The 17,525-nt window shown below is 37.2% G+C and overlaps 1 protein-coding gene across 1 annotated transcript; it reads right to left on the bottom strand.

Annotated features, from left to right (window-relative positions):
* Positions 1-2,406: 2,406 nt before the first annotated feature.
* Positions 2,407-15,298, bottom strand: LOC148867636 (uncharacterized). The gene is made up of 6 exons (XM_088979528.1): positions 14,624-15,298; positions 14,288-14,499; positions 5,341-5,623; positions 3,460-3,545; positions 3,248-3,339; positions 2,407-3,131 (listed from the first exon to the last, which is right to left on the bottom strand). The coding sequence occupies exons 1-6, from the start codon at positions 14,924-14,926 to the stop codon at positions 2,878-2,880; spliced, it is 1,230 nt and encodes a 409-aa protein (XP_088835654.1). The 5' UTR covers positions 14,927-15,298; the 3' UTR covers positions 2,407-2,877.
* Positions 15,299-17,525: the final 2,227 nt, after the last annotated feature.

Here is a 17,525-nt window from a genome sequence, read left to right as displayed (position 1 = left end):
ATTGAGAGAGAGAGAGTCAGAGAGAAAATAAGGGAAAGGGAGAGCAGTGAGACGGCGACCAGCGTTGTTGCTTGCCCGCTCAAGCTCAAGCTTAGTTCGAGTTAGAACCTTGAGCTTGAACTTGGCTTGAGTCAAAAGCTTGTAAGCTCGAGCTCAGCTCGGCTCAAACTTGACTTGAGAAAAATGTTTTATAAAAATAAAAAAAAAATATATATATATATATATATATATATATAAATAGTTTTTATTTGATATTTAAAAATTAAGTATTACAATAATTAGTTATTATTATATATTGGTGGTGTTGTTATTGTTATTGTTATATAGCTATTCGAGCTTGGCTCACGAGCCGAGCTTTATTAGGCTCGAGCTCGGCTCGAAGCTCAGTTGAAACCAAGCCAAGCTTGAATAGCTCGTGAAGAGCTCGGCTCATAACCACCCCTACTTGGTGCGACGGAGATGATAGGTGAGCCATGAGTAAGAGACAAAGACATAAGGATTCAGGGAAGTCTTGCAATCGTAAGAAGGGAAAAACTGGCCACTAGGGGAGAGGTCGTTAGTCGGAGGACGACCAACGCCAAAAGAAAGCAAGGGGAACTAGCGATTGGGGATTGGGGAAGACGAAGAGAGAGTGAGAAAGGGTATTAGCCTATAAGGTTTATTGGTTTAGGTTTTTAAAGGGGGAAAAGGTAGACACTGGACAGGCGGTTTATTCAATTTAAAAAAATAAAAATATAATATATATTATTGTATATACACTGGTCGGTTCGGTTAACCGTCGATTTTTTTAAAACGTTAACCGAAACTGAACAGACCAATTCAATTAACTGATTTTTTTATTCGATTTTGGTTGGTTTTTTCAGTCAGTTCTGTTTTTCATTTGTTTTTGCTCACCCCTATTCATTGGTCCTAAATTAGCATTTGGGAGGGACCATTTTGTGCAAAACCGATGATGCATGTCATGATCGGTAAATCCGGATAGCTCCTATCTAGACCTGTTCATGGGCCGAGTAGCCCGATGGCCCGGCCCGCACCTCGATCGGGCTTGGTCATCTAATTAGGCCCGCGGGCCTGACCATGGGCCTAACATAGTAAGCCCAACTGTGTTTTGGGCTGAGCTCAGATTTGTCAAAAAAGCCCGACTCGGCTCGGCTCAACATTATATATTTTATAAAATACATAATATGTATTTTATATATTATATAAATAATATAATATTTATTGAAAAATATATTTATAATTTAATATATACATTTTTTACTCTCTCTCTCTCTCTCTCTCTCTCTCTCTCTCTCTCTCTCTCTCTCTCTCTCTCTCTCTCTATTCAGCCGCTTCAGCAATAGTAACAGCATGGGCTAAATTTCAGGCTCGGGCCCAAGTTATAAGCCCGATGGTCGGACCAGACTCGGGCTCGGGCCTTGAAAAAATCTGTTAATACAAAGTGAAAGCCCGGCCCAGCCTATGAACAGGTCTACTCCTATCCTATCAGACGAAACGCCAAATTAAAAAAGAGTCGGTGATGAAATAGTTTAGTTTTCATTCCTTCAAATGAACGGTATATATTCAATAGAAGTCATCTTTCACAATTGAAAAGAGAGAATTACTAAGTTCATCAAAAAAGAAAAAGAGAGAATTACTAAGTTCATCAAAAAAGAAAAAGAGAGAATTACTAAGTTCATCAAAAAAGAAAAAGAGAGAATTATTAAGTTCATCTAAAAAGAAAAAGAGAGAATTACTATGGATTTTTTTTTCCCTAGTAAACAAATTCTTCATTCATAATTCATAAGAGCATGGGGATAGATGATCCCTATAATTCATTTTGTACGTCATTCATCAGACATCAGCAAGAGTTTTGCTTAGTCACGCGGCCATACCATTTTTATTTCTATGCTTGTATTGGAACGTTTTTAAGTTCAGCATATGCTATCATCAATAAGTAAATAAATAAATAAAACCTAACATGACTGCTGTAGAGTGTATGCAGATAAGTGAAACCTTCTACCTAAGGTCCTATTGTCCTAAGCATCTCTCCTTCAAAACCACCGCTGTCCACGAGGAGGACCCATCAACCAGGGCTTTCAACTATTCGGATCCCTTCAAATTCATAACAAAATCAGTTTAAGGCCGTATTTGGTTTGACAGAAAATAAAACCTTCCCTCAACTTTGTTTTTCTATCAAACCAAAAATCAGAAGACTTAATCCGTACGGATCATATCCAAATTATTCACCACACAGGGAGAATAAGTTCATTCGTTTAATCCACAGTAGCCCTATTCCCCTTGTATTGGTGGCATTGCAAATTAAAGGTTTACATCAAATATACGGGAGAATCTGGTCATCAACATTGACTATTTGGGGTCTCCAAACTCATTAGCCACTTGGAGTATTGTAGGGTAGGCAGGCAGTTTAATCTTCAACCCATCCATCCATATGAAATAATCCAACATTGTTTCACAAAGTTACAGTCATAGTTTCGCTAACATTTTTGATATCACTAACACCTTCAGAACCCACACAAGAAAAAAACAAGGTCATTACTCATTAGGTCCCAAATCTACCAGTTATTGTTCTCGCAACCCTACCAGAAAAGTAAGCAATCACGTTGCGATCTGCCTTAAACATCCTGTGCACTCACTCACCTTAAAAAAACCGGGTCACGTTGCATCAACAGAATCCCTTTTTGATTCGAAGTCTGACTTTGGCAATGATGACTTGTAAAACCAAAGGATGACATTGCTGAAGCAACAGGGCACAAGATTCATAACCGTCTGTAGGAGAATTGCGTGGCAGGTATTCTGGCTTTTGCCAAGCTTAATTCCAAAACTCACAACTTTGCCATTTCTCTTAATAGAGGCACTACACTGAAAACCCTTCCCTCATCTCCGGTAAGTATTATGAGAAACAAAGAATCGGTAATCAGGGTGATCAACTTGTAAGAGCCGGAGCCAGTTGTCAGCTGCTTGTAACAATGAGCTTGCTTGCTGGCGTTCATAGACTCCATTTGGGGTCCAAACTGAAGCCTTAAATTTGTAAGATGCAAGCCCAAATGTCGGAAGTGATAGTTTCTCATTCCCACGAATTTCTCTGTTGATTTTTCTAACAAAGCTCTGTTGAAATTGACCATCTGTACCTGTCACAAAACCATGGCAACTACATAAATTCAGAACACATGTTGGGGGGTGGGAGAGGGAGGCGACACATACACACAACATAGCACACGAGAGAGAGAGAGAGAGAGATGAATACTCTTAAATGGAGTAGACAGAGAGTGGAATGTTAAAAAGCATGCATCCAGATCTCGGAGTGTTGGACCTGTCGGTATCCTATATATTGGATACCTAAACCAAAGTTCCAATTTATGAATGTTAAGTCACAGTAACTTCAAATGTAAGGAAATAATTGTAAAATAATATTGCAAAGTATTTATTATAATTAAAAAAAATGGAAGAAACATATACCAAGCCACAGAAATCCAACTTGCTGGAAGTAGATCACAACTCCTGTATGCCCGAAGTTCTGGAAATCGAGAAGCAAGAACTGAAATCTGTAAAAGACAACGAGATACAAGGTGTCATTAGGACAGCAAATATCATGCCTAGTTCTGCAGGTCAAACTGAGATGACATGGCAGCATCAGCAATCAAACATACAAATTCACTAAATATAATTTTCTGGGCTTCTAAAAGCAAGTATTAATACAACTGAGAATCCCATCCCATGATGAAAGCCTTCTGATGGCAAACATCTCTTAAAATAATCATTACACCAATGTAGGCAAAACACTTGAAATTTGTTACCACGTGTCAGTAGGCAAAAAACAGCTCTACCCCAAAGGGTTACTGGCTTACTGCTGTGTTTGGTTGCAGCACAATTTTATTTGCACTAGTACAAATGCATGGGAGTGCAAATGAAGAAAATACAAATTCCCGTTTAATTTTGTTTTCAATTTTACTTTATTCTACTTCATGTCTTAATTTACTTCATTTTTACTGCAATCAAACAAAACAAGCTAAAATTTGAAACAAAAATAGGTCAGAATTTACACTCAAACCATTTGCACTGCCATAGTTTTGCATCAGTACAAATTTATTTGCACTGCAACCAAACACAGCCTGATGTGCATTTCCAAGGCTGCTTTTGGTAAGAGTGCAAATGCAGAACTGAAGCAAATTTGCACTTTTGTTTCAGTTTTGCAGGCATTTGGTAAGTACGTTTTTTAAATGAAAATGAAAGCAAATTAGTTTTTTCAGTTGTTTTGCACTTGACTCAAAGTACAAGGCAATGTAAATTTATGAGTACAAAATCAAACCGGGTTTGTATCCTTCTATTTTAACAAATTTCACATCTGTGCATTCACTTTTTGCACTCTGAACCAAGCATAGCCCAAAATTCAAAATGTGTTACCATGCAGGCAAAAAGATCTTCTCTCCAGTTACAAAAAGGGGAAGATTTCTTTTGAAATGCACGCCAGACAGTAATAACCATTTGGAGTGTTTAGGAAGAAAGAAACAAGAGTGCCCTCAAAACCACACTATCGGTTATAGGTTGGATCCTAGAGCAATAGATATTAGAAGTCCCAATAGACTTATCATTAAAGGATGGCAAAGGATAGCAGATCTTGCCCAACAAAGGCAACCTCGAGGGCAATACTGGGAACAACTATTGACAGGCAGAATCAAACTGAATTTTTGTTGATGCTCTATTAGTAGCCAAGGATTTTAGAGGTCACTCAGGGGAAAATATTCTTAGTTTCCTAGGGATTTACCAACAAAGGGAACTTTTAAGAGACAGTTTAAGAGCAAAGAATTCTCTCGCTGTAATAATGGCTCAAGATTGGCTTCTCCCTTGGGTCCAAAACCTTATGGTGGAAGGCAACTCAACGTGATCAATAGTTGTTGGATTCTCTTATTTTCAGATGGCCTATGAACCCTTCAACACAATATAAAACGAGCAAGGTCAACTGCACCTAGAATGGACAACTCGTTCAGAAGGATTCTTAGATGGGGAAAGTCATCAACTCATGCCCTAACAAGAGAAGAAAAGAGCTGTATTCAGTGTATTGGGGGGCTTTAAACCTGGTCAGCTCTAAATGAACAGTTCATGTAGTAGCTAATTCTTGGGAAAATGGAACAGCAAGAGAAGGGGGAGAGGAGGGGATGAAGTGTATTGAGAAGTTTTAAACTCAGCAGTGTTTTTTTGGATTCATGATATGCTTGCCACAGTCTGTGTCTTAACCATCCACCTTCAGATAGGACGGAATGAATGTATCTCTTTTATCTATTACGTTCTTCAGCAACAAATCTGTTTATCCATTTTATTCACAGAGCAGTATAAGCTCACCTTATCTGCCAGAGGTTCTCGGCTGTATGGGGGATCCTGCTCCAAATATTCAAATATTAACAGCCCTGGTGGATTGCCAACTTCACCTTCATCACTTGATGAACCAGCAAGAGGTTCATCTCTCAAAAATATCCTGTTCATTCTTTTTGTGTTCAAGTCCATCAAGTTATGGTGACCCCACAAACCCTCTGAGATGTGCTTGCCTCTCCGTTCTAGCTCACAATCACTGCTTCCCTCACTACTTCCTCTAGAGGACTCAGCATCACTCTCATCACCAGGCCACCTGTCACAAGAATGGAACCAAGAACAATGGTCATATGCATCCCCATATGATATGATGCATTGAATTTGACATGTGATATTAATGCGACAGTTTTCAAGAGAGGGTGGGAACTCTACAATGAAATGAATTGCATTTTTTATCCATGGGAAGAATCACAAGGTCAGAATGAGACCAACTTTCAAGAAAGAAAAATACTGTTGTTTCAAACCATACAGCTCAAAGAGCTAAAACAGTGTTCCTCACCATCTATGTCTATACCATTGAGAGTGCACGCACACACACACACACACACAGCTGTAAAGTGAGAAAACCTTAGTCATAACCAGAAGTCTGGGTGAGCCCAGTCAACTTACAGGTTCCCCAGTTGGGTCTCTAGGGCTGGGGTTGGATTGGTCCCAAAACAATATAACCTAGCCCAAGATGTAGCACTACAAGTGCCACTCATGTTTCTGTTGTCATACAAGCTCCACCATTTAGGTTAGCACAACAAATATTTTCAAATACTACAAAAGTTACTTTCAAATGCTCCATAATAAAACTGCTATACACAAGACGGTTCAAACAATGTACTGTAGAACATAACAACTGCTCCTGAATTATTAACCAATCATTCGTCTACCATGTTTTGAAGATTCAAAATAAAAGTTACTCATCTTATGTACAACACGAACACACTTAAACCGATGCTTTCACCAACCATTTTCTATGTTTTGAAACAACATACTACCATATTTTGAAGATTTAAAACAAAAGTTACTCATCTTATGTACAACACGAACACACCTAACCCTATGTTTTGAATCATACTGGCATATTGATATCCTATACAGGTAGCAAGAACATTGCGCTTGCTCATGTCTGATCAGAATGGACCAGTACTAGGTTTTCTTTTTGTTTCTCTTTTAAAAATAAGAACAATAAGAAAGTTAAAATGCAAGAATTAAGATTTCAAGTCTTAATGAGATTGCACTAGAGTAACACTATCATAAAGGATTTCTGTTTCGAATTTGGTGCCTTCTGGGGACAGTGAAAGTACTCTTGGAAGAGTGGTAGATCTCAGGAATGAGAATGGGAATGTACGCTGGTCAACTATCCCTATGGCAATCCTGTGGGCTATATATGTGGTATGAGAGAAGTAATAGAATTTTTTAGAAGAAATCTATCTAGATCTGAAGCAGGGGTGGTCAATCTGGTTGTTAGAGAACTTAGAAACTAGCCGCCTATTCATAATGTAGTTAAAAAATATATATAGTTTTTTCCGGTTCTGTTTTGAGGGTAGACTTTTTTTGGGTCCTTATATGGTTTATACATGTACAGCATCTAATTGTACAGAGGACTTGTACTTTTTCATTTAATACAATATACTTTACCTTCTTCCAAAAAATATCATAAAGGTTTTTGTAGCAACATTGGAATGAACACCTTAGATGCCTTCAATCATAAAATCTAAAATGTGAGAACCATTAATCCCATGTATATGCAGAAAAACCCATGTTAACTTTGCCAATTAAAGTACTCCATGACTATAGAGCCTGTGATAGCATTGCTCAATGGTTAAGCAACCGTCAGTAGTTCTCAAGTATTAAAAAAAAAAAAAAAAGAGCCTTTTCCACTTCTTAATACAAGTTAAAAAATCTTGATTACATTAACAGCATCCTACACTTTTAGTATAAACTATAGAGAGCCTTCAATCATAAAAACTAAAATGTGAGAATCATTAACCCCATGTATATGCAGAAAAAAACCATTTTTATATTTTGTAACTTTGCCATTTAAAGTACTCAATGACTATAGAGACTTTATAGCATTGCTCAATATGGTTAATCAAAGTAGTTCTCCTTAATTAAAAATAAGAAAAAGAGCCTTTTGCACTTCTTGATACATGATAAAAATCTTGACTACATGAACACTGTCCCACTTTTAGATCACCATGAACATATATAAAATGCATCAGCCAATACCAATTAAGCTTAGATGTTGAAAACTGGACATAGTACCAACTCAAATGGGAGTAATGCCCTTGAGAAAGAACTTAAGAAAAAGATATGGGTAAAATACAAAAACATCCCCTAAAGTTTTTGACAGTCATAAAAACCTCCCCCCATAGTTTCATTTTAACAAATACCTCCCCTGAACTTTTGAGAAATTTAACAAAAACCTCCCTTCGGTCACTTTTCTAGACAGAAAACGTTAAACTGATGCACCTGCTTTTTACAATTACCAATTCTACCCTTTTATAAATTATTTTACATGCAAAATTACTGAAATAACCCTATTTTAATTTAACAAAAACCTCCTTTAATGATCATCTTCTAACATTTTTATCGAGTTAAAACAGGGTTATTTTAATAATTTAGCATGTAAAATAATTTATAAAAGGGTAGACTGGGTATTTGGAACAAATTGGTGCATCAGTCTAACGTTTTCCATCTGGAAAGGTGACGGATGGGAGGTTTTTGTTGAGTTTCTCAAAAGTTCAGGGGAGGTATTTGTTAAAATGAAACTATAGGGGAGGTTTTAATGACTATCAGAAACTTCAGGGGAGGTTTTTGTATTTTACCCAAAAGATGTTTTTTTTGATAGATACTTAAGAAACAGAATTTGTTCAACTTGAAATGTCATATTCATCCAAATCAAACCCAACAAAACCAAACAGCTAAAACCCTACCATTACATACCAAGGAAAAATTTCTACCAGATGCAGAAAGAAGGATCCCCGACATCCAATAAGAGGTCTGGCAACTCTAGAAGGAATAGGTTGGCAGATATGATAACGAAAGGTTGCTGGTTAATAGCAATTGCTAGACATTCTGAGTTACCTTGCTGAACAAACAAGTCATTTGCAGTTTGTTGGTGACGCAGCCCTTTATGCCTGCCCAGAGTCCCTTATCCACCTCAAAGAAATAATAAAAAGGGCATACCAGTGCATGAGGCTCCCACCAGTGCAGGGTGTGGGGAGGGACAGATGCACACAGCCTTACCCCTGCACATACAGAGAGGCTGTTTCCAAGATTTGAACCCTGGTCACCCAGGTGGAAATGGAGCAACCCAACAGTTGTGCCAACTGCCAAGGCCCACCCTCACCTCAAGGAAATAATCCCATGTTATAAAGCAAATCAAGGTCATTGTATGAACTGCACTAAAAGCAGCTTATTGGGCATTTGCCTCTTTATTAAGGATGTTTTGAATTCAGGAGGATATTCCATGGGGGAAAAGAATGGCCTACTAACCTACATAAATAGCTCTCTCTTCCAGATCCAGCTAGTATTTAACTATAAAGGAACTTCCTTTACGATGATGGAAGGAAAAGTGGAACCAGTTGGTGCATGGGAAAGTAGTGTACAAACCCAAGATGGATTGAAAGAAGTTGGGATTTGCTTGGAATGCATCTCTAAAAGACTCAGCACTTCTAAAGAAATGGTAGGACAGCAAGCAATTTATAGGCCGTTATTATGGGCAGAAAATACAAGATGAATGTGGGACAGCAACCTTCTTTTGGACAGATTATCTTCATCCAACCCATGGAAGGGTATTATAAAAACCTTGAATTCCTTCGTCCCACTGTTCTGGACAGTCTGGTATGACTTAGTAATAGAAACCATATCAAATATTGGTCTGATCTCTGGTGAGGCAATCATCATCAAGAGATTGTATTCCCCATAAATCCTAGTTCTGCCTTGACAAAGGGACTGTAATGACCTCTATTCTAACGAGTAGAGATCATGGTCTGTCCTGGAACTCTATCTGGTGGCCTGAACTGGAAGAAATCACTTTCCAGTTCCCTCTTGGAGAATGGAGATCCTCAAGGATGAGTATTTCCGTTCTGTAATGCCCCTATTTAGTTGGTCTGGATTTCCTACTAACTCGATTCTACCACCCTCTCCACCAAACCCAGTTAAACATTGACACCTGTTCCTAAACAAGTTTAGAATCCTACGTGTGCATATGATTAGTGGATGCCATTATTGCCTTTCCATCAGACATCTTTTCCTAAAAAAATCCTTTTTTTTGCATGAATCCTTTTCTAATTCCTCTCCCCTTCTCTCCTCTCTATTCGTTCACGGAAACCTACAGTGCTACGGGAAATTGCTATATTCACCGGACAACAAATCTTTGGCACCTAAGGTCATAATTTTTCTTATTATAATCATCCATTTATATGTACGTTAGGACAATCCCATCTTAGATGCCCTCTCAAGTTCTCCAAAACCCCTTAAATATGAGTCAATCACTGATTCAAGATGTATGGAAACCATACAAGTTCTAATCCATGTTCAAATCTGCAGCAACTGTGTTTGCAGCTAGTTTTGAACTGGTTATAAAAGACAAGCATCTCTACTAAAAAACAATGAAGTTCAGTCGAGTTTTGTCTAATTTAATACATAAGACTTCCTAGTCATCCTCTCACTCTAATCCCCATTTCAATCTTCTGACATTATTTTCTTTTATTCTCTTACATTTACTTCTGTTTTCATTCTCTTTGCCATTGCAACTCAAATGGGGAGCACAAACCATTACTACTCTGTCTTCTGCAACTGAAACAGGGACAAACTAGCTCATTGCCAGTCATCCCCCTTCCTCCTCTTCTCCCCTCTTTTTTTTTTTTTTTTTTGATAATAACAGAAAACTTTCATTAAAATAAAATAACAATACAGACAGGCTGGTGATGAGATAACACCAAAGACCAATTACAGCATATTGCCAAGATTACATTTCTGAACCTCAATAACAATCCAGAAATTAGATCCTAAATCTGAGACATTCACTTGAGCAAATTCAGGTAAGATGAGCACCCACTCAGTGACAGCGCTTCCAATAGATACCACAATTTTTTCTAACTCCCACTGTTTATCTTCAAACTCCGCCCCCACCCCAGCTGCCTTAAAGTAAACAGATACTGATAACTCCCCCACCTTCTCCCCTAATTTCAACAGTGCACTAGGATCCCACATTATGATCAAACCCCTGAAAGACCAACTGCATTAAGTTCCAGCCATTCCCTACAACTTGATCCTTAAATTTCAGACTTCTCCAGCTTTGTTTCTTGTAGACAAACCATGTCTGGCTTGAGTTTTCTAATGAACTCTCTCATCACCATCCTCCTCGGATCTTCCCTCAAACCCCAAACATTCCAAGACAGAATTCTCATCATCCTATATGTCATTCCTAAGCTTCTCTGTAAGTGCATGTAACAGAAGGCTCAGTCATGGGGTTCAGTTCATTAGAATGCAAATCCCATACCTCCTTTGAATTGCAGTCTACCTCTGTATATGGAGGCTATTGGACGGCTAATTCCAAGCCTAGAATCCAAACCGTAACATCTCCATTATGAGATTCGTTCTGGTCACTATTGGACCTGAACTTCCCTTAATTGATCTTTGGTGGTGACCTGTATCTGCATTAATTCTAGGGACACCATTGGCATTCCACTAAGCTCACAGTTAGGTAAAGGACACCCATCTTCACTTTGGTTTTAGCCTTGTGGCCATATGAAGACAGAAGGTAACATCAAGCAGAAAAGAGAGGCAGAGTCATGCACATTTTTTTAGGAAAAAATGTCTATTGGAGGGCCAATAAAACCTTCCGTGTTATCTACACAAGTTAAGACTCCAAAGACATTAAGGGACAGGTGGCATTGTTTAACTGAGTTAGTAGAGAGGATGTAAGGATTTTGATTCTCAACAGAACAGATAGAATAGGTTGCATGGGGAAGTTGGGAACCATAAAAAAGACACTGCTTGTATGTGGAGGCATTCCCACTTCAGTTGTCCTATATGCCATCTAATGGAAAAATATTGTACAGTGTATTTTGTTCAAAAACATCTCACTTTGTCTATTATTGATTTCTTGATTTAAGTTGAAATGTTCTAAATTAAAACAACATGGTACCAAACATTGTGCAAATTATCTTGGTTGTGATTCTAAAACCAATACTATTGCTTCCACTTACCAACTCCTAGTTACAAGCTTTGACATCTTAATGATAAGACAAGGAGAAAAGTCCTACTAGGGTGAACATGGTGCATAAAGAAGGGGAAGAAATGAAAGGAAAAGAGAGGAAAAAGAAGAAATACAGCAAATTTTTCACTATATTAATTCAACTTTAAAATTCCAATTACAATGACTATTTATAGACTAAACATAAGGGCTTGGGTTTCCCCTCCTAGATTCCAATTTAGACTAAAAAATAGTTCAACTCTAAAATTCCAATTACAAATCTACAATGCTCTATTAATAGACTAAACATAAGGACTCAGATCTCCCTTTATAGACTTCAACTTGGAGTAAAAAAACGATCCAAAACAACTTCCAGTTCACAACTAAGGCATGTCCATGTGCTATTCATAAGGTTTAAGACTCTAAAGTAACTCTATGAATCCTACTAAATTTAACTTGTTATAAAGAAATCATAAGTTACTGAATATAGCAAATTGTAACTTTACTTAAATAGTGAGTACAGAAATTATTATAATAAGTCCAAAAAGTTATTACAAATATCCAATTGTTAAGAAAAGTAAAATTCTAAGAATAAAACTCTTCCTACAACCATGGATTAAAGTATCAATGTACCCAAATGTATCGGGCCTATCGGCAGGGGTGTATCGATACTTTTTACCGCACGAATTTTATTTTTTTAGTTTTTTTCAAATTTTGATTACATATATGTTTTTATATTATCTAATAAATAAAAGAAGCGGTATCCTGAAAACACTTTAAAACAGGTGTATTGGAAACATAATGATATGATACGATATGCCCGATACAGAGCATATCATATCGATACTTTGAACCTTGTCTACAACCACCTCCATGCTTTCTCTTCCATTGAAGCTCTTTCAATTCTTATAACCTAAGCTTCAACATTGTAGGTAATCATATTTTATCAAGCATCAACATAGAAAAAAGAAAAGGAAACAAAAAGTTATGTCACTTAACAACATCAGATTTTATTTGTGTTTATTACTAACATCTTTTATTAGAATCTACTAATAATGAAAGAGAGAGAGGTAGAAAAAAAGGCAAATGGAATTAAAAGATCAAAATGGATACAAGAAAAAACAACAATTGCAAAGTGAAAGCACAAAGGAAAATAAAAATTGAAAGCATAAAAGGTTGACACCGTTGATTAAAAGAACACAAAGACTAAATCTAGCACAAAATAGAGGAACAATAATATAACTCAGCTCTCTATCCATGCTATTCCTAGCCAAATCATCGTATAAAGAACTAGCCAACCTGGATCCTGTTAAAAAGTGGGTTGAAGTAGTGACAAATGATTTAACAATATATGGTGCTGAACAGGATTCTGTAGCTGACCCCATATAGTTGGGACAAGACTTGTTTCAGAAGAGTTAAGTTGAGTCAATACAATTAACCAACCTGAAATCCATGTAAGAGGGGGTGGGGGGAATTTCTCTCATGGTAACTAAAGTTGAGCTCTGTACTCATGAAACAGACATAGATTCATTGATGTAAAAGCTCCATTTAATATTTTTCCATACTTCACAGACTTCAAACAGTGTTTTTTTTTTTTGTGGGGGGGGGGGGGGGGGGGGGGCTCAATTGAAAAACACAGAAGTCAATCTGTTGCACACAATCACATGGAGAATTACTGTTTGGAAAAAAAATGCCAATATGATTACTGCATAGTACATATAATGCATTTTCCTTCAGTTAAACTTTGGATGGCATTCACAACTTCAAATTATCAGGGCAAAGACAATTTACAAACATGACATAGTGAGTACTATGTCAACACCCTGATTACAAGAATGGCATTGTTCTCCCGGATGACAATAATTCTTTGTTCGTATAAAGAAAAAAAGTTGTTCTTGCAATAAAAAATTAAAGATCCCACCAACACAACCTTATAAGCAGAAGAAAGCTCATTATTATCATCTTCCCCGTAAGATGATGCAGTAATAATATTACTTAAAAATTATGTTAGGAATGTAAAATTGACTGAAGGTCATGTAGATAGGTTCAGTCAAAACTTAATACATGGATGTTGGCCAAAACAATTAAGGAAATACATCTCTCTGCCCTGTTACCCCCACCCCACAGGAGGAAAAGTAAAGAAATAAAGCAATTAAATTACAATAAAAGGTGGCAAACAAATGTGAAAAAACACAGATTTTAATTTATTAAAGTAATCCTTTTTTAGCAGTTTATTACTTCTTAGGTGCATTAACCAAATGCCCCAATTCAAGCCTATTCAGAGATCCCATCTAAAGAAATAAATATTAAAGTTGCATTCACCTAACCCACTTAAATTACTAATAATGCAGCCCAATTAATCCTTGTACCCTCAATATTTGTCTAAAAGTTAGAAGTTCAGTTTAAATACAAAATTCAACACTGAATTTTCCTCTGAATAACCCAAGAATCAAATATTTGAGAAACGCTGAAAATAATCAAAGAAATAATATAACTAAAAAATGCCGAAGTTACCAATGCTACTGATAATAAAATGTATAGCTAAATATTAAATAGACACATGAAGAATCCAAAAAAGGGATTGAATAGAACATTACAACTCACAAAAGAAATAGCAGCGTGGAGAATTTCTAAGTAAAGAAAAGCTAACCAAGAAATAACAGTATGGGACTTCAAAAAATAGGATATCGTAACCTAACTAAACAACATAAAATCTGGCACTCTTACCTCGACCTTGAGGAGGGTTTGGATGGGTCTATGTACAACTGAATGCCCGACAAGTATGGCACGTAGTACTGCACAACAGAGTCACTCCCGTTTAACAGAAGAGGCACACCTGCACCGTACGCGCTCCACTCCTTGAAAGACTCCCATAGATCCCCCAGGCTGAAGTACGGGTGAAAATCGGTCTCGCAGGTTCTCCATCCCCTTATGCTAGTCTGTAAATTCCAAAAGTCACCAATTCAAACCCAATTTTTTTTAATGGGGTTAAAGAAGCAAAGAGTCGGGGACGTCGAAAGGAAACTCTTAGAAAATACCACGTCCGATGAAAAAAACCAATACCTTGGAGAAATACTGCGCCGGAACGACAGGAGTAGTTGACTCCAAGAAGCGATCCAAGTTGGTAGAACTTATCTGTCTCGTCGGAGACGACGAACGAACTGAACGTTTCGACGATGTGGAGTCGTCAGACTCCATTTTGTTCTCAGCCTTGACTGGGGCCTTCGGCTTTGTCGGCCTCTGAAGCTGCTGTTGCAAGTGTTGCTGATGCAACAATTGCTGTTGATGTCTTCGCATTGGAGGCGGATTATAAAAGCGGTCTCCGTCGTGACTACGCGCGAAAGCAAACCCTCCCGAACCAGACATTATTGGGAATTACAGATGATTCACTAGGGAGATGGATGATGGATCAGAGATAATGGCTCCGATTGAAAGCCTTTCAAGATCAAAGATTAATTACAGAAATTGTTCCATAATTATTCTCTAGGGTTTGGTAGCACCCGAGATCCGTTAATGGCGAAAAAAAACGAATGAAGGAAACGACTGATTATCTTCTTCGTCTTTGTATTTTCTCTTCTCTTCCTTCTTCGAAAGGCCGGTGAGATTGGAATAAAAGAAACGAAGAGTCGAGAGAAGGATATGAGTGAGACCTTTGTAGTGATCAAAGGTGTGTGAACCGTGTGGGAGAGAAGTACAGCCATTTCCTCTCGAAATTTCAGAAATAAGTCTTACTTTTTTCAAAATTACGCATGTATCCTAGCAGTATATACCACATGATTCGTTCTATCTAAATACCCTTTTTATATTACCTTTCCTTTGCTAGCTCTCGTCTAACAATTTTGCCTCTGAAAATTTGATAATAATAAAATGAAAATATCATCTCAATTAGGTGTTAAGGCTTCATTCTTAGTCGGGTAAATATACTGTTACATAATTGTTTTCAAATATTTATCTCGCGAGTGTATTTATGTATGCTATTTTATTTTTTAGAAAATTAAGGTAATAGTCATTTTATTTATAAAAATTCATTATTAAGAATGGCATTTTTGTCCTGTTAAAATGTTTGATGACTTTTTCTTTAAATGGAAAAGCTATTTACTTTCTCCCATTAGAAGATAAGGATAAGTGATACTTAAGAAAATAAATTTTTCTTTGATATTCACATAAATCTGAATAAAAACATGGGATTCTTGGTCAAATCTCAACGGGTGTGGAGTTGGTGAAGAGACTTCTTTTCTCTCAAGTTTTTTTGGAATCTGACTATTTTAGTCTGGTAAATGCGATCTCAAGTGGAAATCTGGAGTTGGCCAAGGATGCCTTTTTTTATCTGCATGTCAAGAGATTGTGGAGTTGTGTAAAAACTTACATATCAGCTTTTGTTTGGTAAAGAGACTTGTAAATCAGGTAGCTCATTTGTTAGCTAGAAAGGGTCTAACAGAGTCTGGTCTCCTTGTCAGGAACTGCCCAAAACGGCTTGAATCCTTAGCAAGGCAAGACTTGAACAAACCTATCTAGGTTGAACTGTTTGCTTGTTTGTTTTATTCTTGTTGTGTTATGTGTTGCTTTGTTAACCTTATATATCAAAAAAAAACAACGCCTTTGGCTTTTAGAAGAGTGGGTTGTTACAAGTTGAAGGGACTAGAAGAATAGGAGCTCAAACTTCAATGAAATAATAAGAAATGATTTAAGTGCCCACGGGTACTAAACAAGAAAGGTTCAAGTGTTTATGATTTAACAATGGATATGGCACTGAAGGGATGATGAATCAAGATTAATGTAAATGACCCCATATGGTTGGGACAAGACTAGTGATGGTCATAATCTAGCCTACGACTGCAACTTGGTTTGGATTAGATTGAATGTAGGACCAGTTAGGGTTGAGACTTTACACCCCAACCCACACTCAACATGTCTATTCATATTCATATAAAATGTGTATGTTTGTATGTATATAAACATACACATACAAGTTGAAAGGGGTTAGAAGAGTTAGGGAGCAATTAAGAAGTGCTTGCATGGAAATAAGAAGAAACAATTTAAGTACCCATAATTTAATGGTATGGCATTGAACATAGCATAATGGTGAAATAAGATTCAATGGTTCATGAAACCAACCCCAACCGGTCCCCATATAGTTGGAAGAAGGCTTTATGATGATGGCATCATCATCATCTAACCTAAGAGTGCAACTTGGGTTGGATCAAGTTGAGCATTGGACTAAAAAGAGCAGTTCATTGCACGAGGCTCCCGCTAATGCAGGGTCTAGGGAAGGACAGATACACAGCCTTACCCCAGAAGGGAGGCTACACTCCAACCCAAACTCAACATGTTTATTCATGTCGCTAAGGAGTTTGCATCTCTGCCCCACAATGCCTCAGCACATCATCGCCATGTATTGCAAACATCTCCCGATAATGGTATCAATCTCGAAAATGTCATCATCAGGAATGTTCCCAATATACGGCGGAGATGTGCTAACTGTGGGGCATTGTGGGGCGAAGATGTAATATATCGCTAAGATATTTTAGTGTGACATTAGTATAAAGCAAAGCACTGTGACTTTGCTTCCATGTACATTCCAATGTTAGAGCTGATCAACCCTCATTAACCGGATCTCAGTTGTATTAAATGAGGGTTTTTTTCGAAAGTAAATAAGCAAAAAGGGGGGGGGGGGGGGGAGCTTCAATTAATGGATGGTATGAATAAAGCATAAAAGTCAAAGTCATAGGGTTAAAAGAATTCAGCAATTTAACTTGTATACTTGTACATTTTAAGTGGCGTGACATGTTGATCTATACATGAAACAAAAAACATTCAATATATATGTAAAATGTTAGAATATAGTTATATTGTTTTAACTTTAAGGAAAAATTCCCGTACTTTGGGCCTAGTGTTACTGTGCCATTTTGGTCCCTGAACTTTAAAACACAATAATTCAGCATTTGAATTTTTAAAACGTGCCAAT

Source organism: Nelumbo lutea, chromosome 3 (genome assembly GCF_056320005.1).
Source record: "Nelumbo lutea isolate HS-2025 chromosome 3, American lotus-T2T, whole genome shotgun sequence".
NCBI classification, from domain to species: domain Eukaryota; kingdom Viridiplantae; phylum Streptophyta; class Magnoliopsida; order Proteales; family Nelumbonaceae; genus Nelumbo; species Nelumbo lutea.
The sequence above is the reverse complement of the archived record's forward strand: the minus strand, read 5'-3'. Positions and strand labels throughout refer to the sequence as shown.

What these genes read in the sequence shown, in the direction of transcription:
- LOC148867636 (XM_088979528.1), bottom strand. Translation starts at nt 14,926, where the DNA reads ATGTCTGGTTCGGGAGGGTTTGCTTTCGCGCGTAGTCACGACGGAGAC. An exon ending in AGTTGGATTTCTGTGGCTTG is followed by an intron (nt 3,340 to 3,459) that starts GTATATGTTTCT and finishes ACTTTGGTTTAG; the next exon opens with GTATCCAATATATAGGATAC. An exon ending in TCTGTCTACTCCATTTAAGA is followed by an intron (nt 3,132 to 3,247) that starts GTATTCATCTCT and finishes GTTTTGTGACAG; the next exon opens with GTACAGATGGTCAATTTCAA.